General features: G+C 52.8%; 1 protein-coding gene across 3 annotated transcripts in view; it reads right to left on the minus strand.

Moving 5' to 3' along the window:
* The window catches only part of SNX27 (sorting nexin 27), a 35591-nt gene extending 24278 nt beyond the window's left edge, over positions 1–11313 (minus strand). For 2 of the 3 annotated variants that reach the window (XM_030025477.2, XM_030025475.2), the window contains exon 1: positions 10996–11313. In XM_030025477.2, the coding sequence (XP_029881337.1) occupies positions 10996–11279 (284 nt within the window). In that variant the 5' untranslated portion in view covers positions 11280–11313. Of the gene's footprint in view, positions 1–1372; positions 1488–10995 lie in introns of those variants that run through there. The other variant, XM_030025476.2, reaches the window with a different exon arrangement.

Raw genomic sequence — 11313 nt, forward strand, 5'->3', positions numbered from 1 at the left:
ACAGACTGTCATCATCTCGCCACCAAAGATGTAGTACTGGTCACAGAATCATCCCAGCTTGCCTTAAATCAAGCACGGGATTTAGCTTTCAATCCCCAGCTCTCAAATGAAAGAGAACAGCTCTTACCGCTTCACATCAATCACTTTTTACTGAACTTTTACTTAGAAAAATCACCCTGAAAAGATCTGATCTTGACTTGCAAGTCTGGGTGAGAGATCCCACACTCTGAATCAAGTTTAAAAAAGCCCCAAGCGGTGCTTGTGAGCCAGAGACAGCACTTATGCTTTGCCAGGAGTTGGACAAAAAAAGCTTTCCCCAGCTTGGACACTACCCATGGTTATCAGCCCTCTTAGAGCTCCTGTATCGTTTCAGGGAAGGGATAACCCTCGGATGCAGCCCCTGGGCTCTGTGCGATAAGAGTGCTCAAAGAGCTGTATGCAGCTTTTACAGCAACGAGGCTGTTAAGTTCAGGAAGAGGGAGAATCCCCTCCTCACCAGCCAGCTCTTCCACAGGGCAGGAACATGGCCTCCCAAGCAGCAAATCTGGTCACAGAGGGCAGCCCTCGTTACCGACTCGAGCCATTAGCCACCAACATCGTCACACTAAAATGACATTCGCGTTTGTTCCACCTGACCGATGCTCACATGCTGCTCACTTATCCCAGATCCCTTCCACTCGCCTAGAATAAACCCAATCTGCAAAGTCTTACAGCACCGCTGCCCAAGTATGATTTTTGGTGAATGGGGGTGAAAAGCCAGAGACTCCAGTCATGTGGAGAAGGCTGTTGTTTGCCTGCACCAGGAAGGACAGCAGGCCAAAAGGACTCTCCTCCATGCATCCCAGTCCTATCCTGAAGAGAGAAGGACGAAGGCAGGGGAGTATAGTCACCATCCCACACTCAACCTCGAGCCCATCTCCAGCCAGTGACAGGCAGAGCTGCCTCCAGCTGGCAGCAGGTGCTTTTGGATGACCCAGACTGCAGGACGCCCCACTTAGTCTACAAAAGTCAAGGCTGGTTTCTAGTTACTCAGCCCCAGCTAGGCTGGAACTAGGTCCTCGCCTTAACTTCCTGTCAGGAAAGACCTCAGACACCGTGCTTTCCCTTCTGCCAGCAGACTGAGAACAAACACACTGCCGGCTTCCTCCTTTTCCTCTCCTTAGCCCCTGGTGACTTCTGCTGCCACCCATTTCCTTCCCAAGCCAACACCAAACCCTGGGAGGTGGCAAGGACAGGACCTGGGACTCCCGACAATAAGACTGCAATGCATCATTTCATTCACAAAAACCTGGTAACACCCACTGCCAGCTCTCCATCGCTCCCAGCAGGTCTTTCTAAGATCAGATGCTGCTTTAATAGCAGCCCTGCTCACCCCTTCGCTCTGCGGCGCAGTAGGAAGGAGCAGTCGGTACCGCAGGCGCAGGGGGCTGAAGGACTCGTACCTTTGCAATAAAGTCACCATAGCAACTCAGGCTGGAATCATTATTGATGAATCAACAAAGAAAAGGAATGGTAAATCATACGACATAGGCAAATCAGAGCAGCTGGCAAGGTGAGAGGAGCACAGCTGAACAACATGCTGTTTACACAGCCACAGACCTGTGGGTTCTGAGAGCTGAATGCACTTTTCCAGAGACAACAGGACACTCGGGTACTTTGCTCCTCAAGCTTCTGCCTCCATATGAAGTCAGAAAAAAAGATCCAGGCATTACCTTTACCCTTCCAGGGGACGCGCACGGTCCCAGAAGAGGGCTGCTGAGCTGACCACAGGGCTGGGTCCCTCCATACCTTACAGAAAGGACGTCCAGGTACAAGAGCGGCAGATGACAACCAGATCTAATGAATCCTTCCCTCCACGAAGGAAGTACCGCAGATGGCAAACAGCTCTCTTCTGTGTGGGACAGGAAACAGAGCAGAACTCTGCTCACGGCAGAGCAAACTGCTCCAGGATGGAGACCGCAGCCAGGCACACGCAACCCCCAGCCAGGTCTGCCAGACTTCAGCAGCACTCGAAGAGCAACTTCCTCCAACAAATCACTTCTCTCAGCTGTCTGCCACCAAACGTGGATGTGGTTAAACCAGGAGCACGAGGTTCTGCCATGTTCCACTGCAGCACAGCGGGTGAGTCTTCTTCCCTCAGTGCCCGGCTTCCTCTTCACCTCACTGGGGATGTGAGCTGCCTCGCAGGAAGGTTACCACAGGAAAGCTCTTTACTGAGTAGGTAGAAGCGATGCTGGAGCTGTTCAGCGTGCTGTTGGACTGGGCAATGTGGAGCCTTCTCATGCTGTTCCCCTGGCAGGGGCATCCCTACCTAAACAGGGCTGCAAGGGGCTCCCAAATGCTCTTGCCACCCCCCCAGTGAGCTGGGAAGAAGCTGTTTTCCTCCTGGTGCTGGGTAGGGTCGGTCTAGCTCAATACTCACCATGACTAAGGGCTCACGTTTGCTGAGCTGAGGACAACATAACCCCAAAGCACTCATTACCACATCTCTGACGGTAATCATCTCACCGCAGCAGAGGGAACACATGCCTGCGCCGCAGTCCACAGTCCAGCACGATGCCCAAGACACCTGCCAAGACAGGCCTGGGCTGAGACTCCGGACTGTGACCCAAGGCAGCTGCATGCTTTGCTGCCTGCTGACACCACTGCGCGGGCAGAAACCCTGGCACACGCGGGGCAAGATCAGGTGCTGCCAGCCTCAGCACTTGCCCGTCAGGGCTTGCCTGGTGCTATGGGGGAAGCCAAGCTCTGGGAATTACAGCAGGTTATGCTTAACAAAAGATCTTTAGTCTGTGGTTCAGCAAGCTCCTGCCACAAAAAAATACATGCTGGGGGGCAGAGCAGACTGGTGTTTGTTCACCGTAACGAATTCAAAAGCTTCTCTGAGACTGAGTTTTCAAAGTACTAGGCCAAAGACAGTGAGCAGTGGCTGCAGGCTGGCACGGTCCCCTGGCTAGAAAGAGAATGAGCTGCTGAAGCACCCCACTCGCTCCCCCAAACCTGAACTCTCTGCCAGCACAGTGTGGAAAATGTCTCACTCAGCAGCTATGTTTGAACCCAGGAACACCTATCGGCAAGTGTTCTCAGCAAGAAAAGGAACTTCTGGCAAACACCAGGAGATCCTGAGGACAAAGCATGCATTCGACAAAGCAAAATTCCCCATCATGCCGATGCTAATGAGCAAGATCCCCGAGATACAGAGAAGAACATTTCACTTCTCCCATTTGTACGCTGAATGACTCATGTTCTGCAAAGACTTCTTAAAATTTCCCAACTATCTGTCTGTCAAGAGATGACAAGGAAATTTACTGCAAGAAAGTCTGCAATAAGCGTCCTGGAGATTCAGACCACAGCCTGTCTTTGTGCTTCATTCAGGCAAAGTACTGACTCAGCTGACATACCATCCAAGGAAAAACACGCCAGAAACAACTCAAGTCATCTTTAAGGCTTTGCTTTTTAGCAGATGAGCACCTTCAGCCATCCCATGCTCTCTGCAGGGCCACCATGGCAAAGCACAGGTCAGAGCTCTCCCACCACAGTATGACAGAATCAGGTTGGCAAGGCCATGTAGATGTGGCCTCGGAAGTAAGGCTGGCAGCAGCTATTCACACCACAACTTCACGTGTCACTTGTCTCTTAGCAGGGATGGGCTGCCAAGTCCCCGTCTCCCCCACCCAGTGCTTTGCATCTTCCAGCTCCTGACACTTGGCTCAAAGCACATCTGGCTCCAGCTCTGTCCAGGGCTGTACGTTAAGCCCATAAAATTCCGTATGTCACCAAGAAGCTCCCTGCACTCCTGCCTCTTCTGTAACACAACGGTTCTCACGAATATTCAGCTGCAGGAGAGATTTTAAGTGCGGTGCTGAGACAACAGATTACTCTCCGCTCTGAGAAGGGCTGATGAAGGAAGAAGAGTGCTGAAGACGAGATCCAGCAACAAGGGCAGTCACCACAGGGATCAGCAGCCTCCTTGGGAGAGGCTCTGGAAATAAAGGTGAACAGCTAATGAGCTTACTGGACACAGTGGTGTGGGACATCTTCTCCAGGCTTCCCATAGCAGCTGCAGAAACGGGCACTTCATCATCTTCATCCCTCTCCCTTCTCAAATCCAGCTAATGCCAAACACCGAAGCAGCTCCACACGACACTACCGCCAATGCCTTATGGGGTGCATTTGCAAAGGGGCAGCCACTGCGATGGTGCTGGCTCCCTTCCACCACTCCTCAGGAGAGCGACGTATTCAGTTGTTTCTCAGTTGCATGACACACCCGAGACCATTCAAGCTAAACAGTTTCCCCAACAGGCAGTGTGTTTCCCCCACTCCAGCCCTGAACTGCTCAGTCCCCAAAGCCAGCCAGCTGTCAGCACAAGCCTTCCTAGAACTGAACCATGCCAGGGCTGTTCAACTGAGGCTGAAGCAGTATTTCCCCATTTCTAATCACCCAAAAGAAGGGAAGCCAGCCTTCCTCTTCTACAGCTAAGAAATCCAGACTCTGTCCAATATTATTCCACACAGATAAAAAGAACCCACGAAGACACTAACAAGTGCAATTCCACTGACCTTTCCTATTTCTCTTACATGGGAGAGACTAGAAGAAGGTTGGGATAATTACCATTTTCACAGAAGCCTCTTACAACATTTTAAGGAAGTTTTAATGTCCCTGTGCATATTGACACGCTTTGCTCTTGCAAACAGTGCGACTGCCATTCACCCACTCCAATCATGAAAGCAATGATTCCTTGCAAATTAATATTTCTGAAACACCCTGAAAGAAGACAAAGAATGTTAACATTTCAGAAGGTTAAAAACTAACTACTACTGAACAGCAAACAAGTACTGACTCAATAGGTGGAAAGCTCTTAGTCTTGCTGAAAAAGGAACAACATTTTGGACACTTCAGAAACCAAGTCTGTATCAAATCCACCCTGGAAACTCAGGAGCAGTTAATAGCAATCAGCTTCTATACCAGCAATAGGAGACACGATCTAGGTCAAGGCCTCCTTGGGTTTTCCTTCCCTGAACCATCAGCAAAACCACCCTGAGAAGACCAGAGATGGACAGGGCTGCTAGACCACAAGCCCCAGTGCTAGCACAGAGCTGGACTTTTAAGCATAACCTTTCTGACCAACATCAAAGCAATGATTCTTATCTGTTCTTTTTGTAGACCCAGATTCTCCTCTGGCTCTGTTCAAGCTGCTGATGACCAAGTTCAAGCCTGTGACAGTGGCTTTGGTTTCCCAGCAGCGCTCTTTCACAGAGCTCTGAGCAACATCAGCGAGCCCCTGAGGGCTCTGGAGACCACACGCTGAAAACCACTGTCACGAGACGCTCCTCCAGAGATGTCAGTGAAGAGCCCGGCAGGGTCTCGCGCTCCAGCTCTTTGAAACAGCATCCCAGTCCAACAGCAGCCTGGAGTATGAGTGTTCACGAGGCCTCTCAATGTTTCGGTTTGCAGCTCACATTTGCAAGCACAGGTTTGAATCCCAGTAAAAGGAAACTCTCCCGCTGCCTTACCATTTTGTCCACCGCTGCTTCCTCAGTGCTCAGACTGGTGAGCAAGGAAGGGTAACTATAGGTACAAAAAAGCCACCGCAAGATGCCAGGCACCAACGTCCAGCACATCCCCAGCAGCTCTTCCCCATCAGGAGCGGGGCAGCCGCTTCCACCGAGCCCATGGGGTCTGACCCATTTGCTTTGTTATCTCAAGACGAACAAAGCAGGAGCAGAGAGCACAGGTGGCAGAAATGGGTTTAAATTTCTCCACCTTCAGTCATCGTGCCCATTCCTAGGCACCTATAGAGTTCTGTTTAAGTATACTGCAAAGTGTTAAACCAGGGTAGATAAAAAGGCTCTTGCGTATATCTAATTGTACACTTAATGAAAAACCCAGCACACGAGGGTTCTCCATTTACCCACTGCTGTTATCTCTCAAGAAAGAAAAGACACATTTGCAGTTTTTCACTCCAACAGCCAATGCCAGCCTTATTGAGCACACCGAGCACAGGCTGAAAGGCGCAATCAGGAGACCCGAATTATTCCCAATTCTAATCTACAGCCTTAACCAGGCAAATCCACTCCCCCTCCTGTGCTTCAGCAGCCCTGTTTGTAAGAGGGGAAGAGATGCTGACCCACAGTAAAATGCTTGGAAAACACATGCAGGAAAGCGAGGGATGGAACCTGGAAAGGTTGGGGTGAATTCAGGAACACTACCGGGAAGACAGTGTGTTTAGAGGTGGTAGAAGGAAAGACATCTATCAGCTGGTGATTAGAGGGTTTTTAGGTTTGCCAGGCTGCAAGCCAAACTCAACATGTTTCACGAGTTCCTACTGCTGCAACCACAGCAGAACAACAACCCACCTCTGAAGCAGCGAGGGGGCCGTGCATCCCCACATGTCTTCCTCCTTCTCACCTTCCAGGTATGCAAGATAAAGCTTCCAACACTGATTCAATCCACTTCCTAAACTGTCTGAGGTTAAGGAAAGAGACACCCTTAAAAACTTTGGCCAAGGTAAGGCCTGCTGACCACTTCGTAAGGTGATTTTCTGGCAGCGCACCCTTTGTGCAAGCAACAAAATTCTGTGAATAAGCAGAGCACACAGCTGCTGCCTCCCTTTTACAGACCATTCTGGAATTTTCCAAAGCAGAACCAGCTTTTTCTGTCCCAAGTCAATACACAAAATTAGACTTTAGACCAAGAAGAGATAAAGAGTTTAATCTCCTGAGGGAAACACCTTTACCCCGCAAACCGGAGTCACTCCCCATGAGGGTTAGGAAGAAGCCATCTCCGTCGGGGGTTATTCCATCAAGACCTGTATTGAGGGGTATGACACTTTCCCTCAAAGCAGAAGGTACTGTGACCATTTCAGACATTTCTGAAACAGGAATGCGTGATGGAGACCAATTCTCTAGTCTGGTGGGGTACGGTACCCCCCTGCCCTCGCAATCATGCCTAGATCGGACCAGGTTTCTGCTGCACACAGTTCAACGATATTGAGAACAAATCCCTTCTTTATCTGTTCAATTATTTTTGAGCGAGCTTCCCTGCTAGCAGAGCAAACGCTAGTGAGATTTTCTTCCCTGTCAAGATTAGTTATGATTGTCATTCAGGGTGATAATCAAGAACTAAATTAGCTTTCATTGTCTGTCTCCAATGCCCTCAACACCCACAAACACAAAACCAGCTAAGAAGATTAGAGAGCATGCCATAGCTACATTGCAAAACCAGCCTTTGAAAGCAAGAGGTCTGAGCTAGATGCTAGATACAGGAGCGTCACGCAGTGAAGGATGGCAATAAAGGACTTTGTAGCGAGGACAGGACTCTAAATAAACCCTTCAGACAACACTTGAAACATCCTTTGGTTTTGGATGAGGACTGAGAAGCAGGTTGTGCACCTGGAAAACCACACTCCCGTCACTGCAGCCGGAGCCCTCAGCCATGCAGGGATGGAAGGTCTGGGGGTCTTCCAGCACCGCACATGTCCAGAGCGAGCTGGGGAAGAGATGTGGGGCGACAGACCCCACAGACAAGTTACCACGTGCTAAATACTCCATTACTCTGCAGCAACAGCCTCAGTAATTCCATCAAGACCATGCAATGGAAGAATCTCATCTCTCAGGCTCTTGCTCCAAAAAACTCTCTCCCAGGCCAGTTTGCTCGGAGTTGCAGGAGGTGGAAACAAAGTCCTGCTTGGAAATAAACAGCCTGTTCAGAGAACACCTAACCTGCACGTGCTTTCAGCACTCAAACACAACATGAGATCTGCAAAGATGCCAAGCAGCCAGCAGTTCCTCCCAAAGCCACATCACCCAGCTCCAGACCCACAGCCCAGCTTTCAGCAAGTTCACTGCAACTGCCAAACCAGCTGTGGGTCCTGTGGGCAGATGAACCGGGCACCGGGGCCAGGGTCACTGTGCTGGGGAGGCGGCAGCGGCGGCAGATGGGCCCCATGCCTCCCAGGGAACCCCACCCCCACCATTGTGCGCAGGGTGCTGCTGTGGAAAGGAAGGGAAATCAGAGCTATTTTTGGAGTCTTGTTTTATTGTTTTCTACTCCAAGTCACAACCGTGCTAAGATTTACTTGCAGGAGTTTGATTTTAATAGACCCAGTGAGAACGAGCGTCCTCTTGGCAGAGTGTGCAGAGACACAGGGACTTCACATTGCCAAAATGTGGCTGGTACTGCGTAATATTTTTCAGGCAGATTTATGTAGCCAGGTTAACAAAAGCAATAGCCGATACTGGAAAAGGGTGAGAGCCAATCTGGCAGTGCTACAAGAAGATACATGCGCAAATTAAAAGCGACTTCTCCCGGGAGATGAGAAGTGGCAGATAATGCAATAGGAAATCCCCCATCCTTCCAGCCGCAGTTGCTCCCTGTCCTGTGGAACGGGAAGCCAGGGGTCCAGAGAGCCACAAGCAAACACCCCTCATGCCACCTCATTAACCATTGTTATCTGCAGGCCTTAACTCTTTCAAACACCGCTGCGTGGTTTGGCAACAGACTAAAGGTTGGACCTTCGCCTTGCACTGGCCAAGACGCTGGGGACCGAACCCCAATTCCAGCACCGGCCTCAAAACCTACCTCTGATTTGAAACACGACATTTTAAGTGTTTCCCCACAGCGGGCACAAGGGAGAATTTTAGCTTGGCACCTTGCAATGCATACGAAAGTACTTCCCCTTGGTCAATAAATGCTGTTCTCTCAAGTAGATCCTCCAGGTGCAGAATTCACCCCCCCAAACGGTTCTTCTGCACAGAAAAAAAATCAAAGCGTAAAGTATTTGGGTCACATGAGAGAGAGCCAAATCCCAACAGCAAGCTTTCTGCAGGGCACGGCCAGCTCTCTAGCCACGGGCTAGTCAGAACAGATCTTCTCTGCTGGGCCCAAACACATGCTGTTGTCCTTCACACACTGCAGCCTGCAAAGACTGGCAGCAAAGCATTCCTGCTGCTGTGAAATCCCTGTAATTAATAAGTAATTGAACTTAACCAACTCAGCATGAAGTACAAATACGTAAGGATCAGGAGGTATCGCACAGCTCGGCACGGGCAGAACCAACCCTAAGAACCACAAGACGAAGGGGAACATGCTGAGAAAAATACACCTCAACAGGCTAAGGCTACAGAAAACCCTGAAAGAGATTTAACCGATGTCAGTCCGCAAACATGGGCTCAAAGCCTAAGGGGTTTTTTTTGGGGGGGGGGGGGGGGGGGGAAGATCAGTTTCAAGACAGCTGAAGCATTCCCATGGAAAGATGTTTTCAGGCTCACATTACAATTCTTGCTGTCGAGAAACAGCTACTACACAGCCCTGGACAACCCGCAGTCCCAGTGACCAAGAGGACAAAAAACCAAGCAGCCGGTCCCATCCCTGAGCATGCATTTCCACCTCTGCCACCTTCTGCAAAGCTGCATGGCTGCGGGGTGGAAGGCAGGCCACCAACTCCAGAGAGCATCCCTGTCTCATCCCAAAGGGGTTTTTTTTTTTGTCCCTCTCTTTGCCCAGCCATGCCTGCAGCAGCAATCCTGCCATGTCAGATCTCCTCCTCCCTCCACAAGCATTCCCCTGCCCTCCCCAGGAAGGTCTCCACGTTGAAGACTGAGGGTCCCACTCACCGGCGGAGGGTTTGCACCCTTGCACACCTCATCCTGGCCCATGCCAGCTCTCTGTGAGGGCACCCACGAGCTCACCCAGCCCAGTACATGTTTGTGCCAGCCACAGGCCCTTCCCTCTGCTCTCCCCCCCCCCCCCCCCCCCCCCCGCCCCCGACTTTGGAAGGAAGGGGGAGCTCACCCTTCCTTCCAGCTACCTCCTTTCACATCTCCTAACCTACTTCCCCTCCTTACCAGGGATCTCTCCTGGGAACAGCTTTTCTCCAGGAGCTCAGTGCCACCCCAGGCAAATTCCCCACTGCGGCCACCCCCTTCCCAGCCGGGAAGGCAGATCCATGGATGTGGCTCCTACAGGTATTTCTGCTGCTTGTGAGCCCTTCCTGCTCTGCAATCCAAAGGACGCCCCCAAAAACAATGGTGGGGGGAGAATCTCCCCAGGGATGAGCTAGTGAAGGGGACCCCCTGATTCACCCCCCAAGGGAGGGGCTCCTTCCTGCAGCTGTGACCCTCAATCCCTCCACACACCCCACAAAGAATGGGAACCTCTAAAGAACCCCCTGAAAAATGAGTGCCTCACCTTCAAGGAGATGGAGGCTGTGTCCCTCCACCCCCAAAGGGGTCCCCCAAAGCCCTCAGGGAGGACAATGCTGGCCCGCATCCCCCTGTAAGAAGAGGCACCCTAAAACCCTCAATGAGGGGATGAAGACAGCCACACCCCTCTCTGTATAAAAGGGTCCCTGAGGATGAGAGGCTAGCTCAGCCCCCTCAAAAGGGGTCCCCAAAGCCCCTAGTGAGGGGAGGCTGGACCCCCTAAGGGCTCCCAGTGAGAGGAACTTGGGCCAGCCCCCCCAGTAAGGGCTCCCCCAAGCCCCCAGTGAGAGACCAGACCAGGCCCCCTCATCAGGGGCCCCCAAGCATCTGGGCAGACCAACACAGCTCCTCACAGGAGCCTCCCCGGGGCTCCCCCAAAGCCCCTGGGGAGAGTAGAACAAACCAGCCCCCCCAAGTCCCTGGTGCGGTCCAACCACCCCCACGAGCCCCCCCACATCTGCAACGAGGGGAAGCCGGCCTAGCCCCCCATTACAGGCTCCCATAAGACCCCCTCCAAGCTCCCAGCCAGGCTCAGCCCCTCCTCACGACTCCCCCAGCGAGGCTCAGCCCTCCCCCCCTCAAAAGGATGCCCCAATGCCCCAGCCAGGCTCAGCACCCTCAAGACTCCCCCCAAAGCCCCCAGCGAGAGGAAGACACCGCCCCTCACCCCCCGCGAGGCTCAGCCCTCCCACAGCGGAGGGGGCGGCAGCGGGGCGGGGGCGGGCAGCCCCCCACGCCGAGCCGGGCTGGGCAGGGTGGGCGACAGCGGGGCGGCGGCCCCCCCGTACTCACACCTCCAGGATGCGGTCCCCCTTGCGCACCCCAGCGCGGTCGGCCGCCCCGCCGCCCAGCACGGCGCTGACATGCTGCAGCGGGGCGTAGAGCTCGCCGTTGATGCTCCGTAGCTGGCCGCCCTCGCTCACTTGACCGCGTACGTTAAAGCCGTAGCCAGACTCCGACTTGACGATACGGACTACGCGGGGGCCGCCCGGCCCCGCCGGGGCCCCCTCACCACCGCCGTTCCGGTGCGGCGCCGCCGCCGAGCGCGGCAGCCCTTCACCCTCCTCGTCCGCCATCTTGGCGAGCAGCGCCCGGCCAACACGTCACGCG

The sequence above is a fragment of the Aquila chrysaetos genome, chromosome 9 (assembly GCF_900496995.4).
Source record: "Aquila chrysaetos chrysaetos chromosome 9, bAquChr1.4, whole genome shotgun sequence".
In the NCBI taxonomy this organism is placed as follows: domain Eukaryota; kingdom Metazoa; phylum Chordata; class Aves; order Accipitriformes; family Accipitridae; genus Aquila; species Aquila chrysaetos.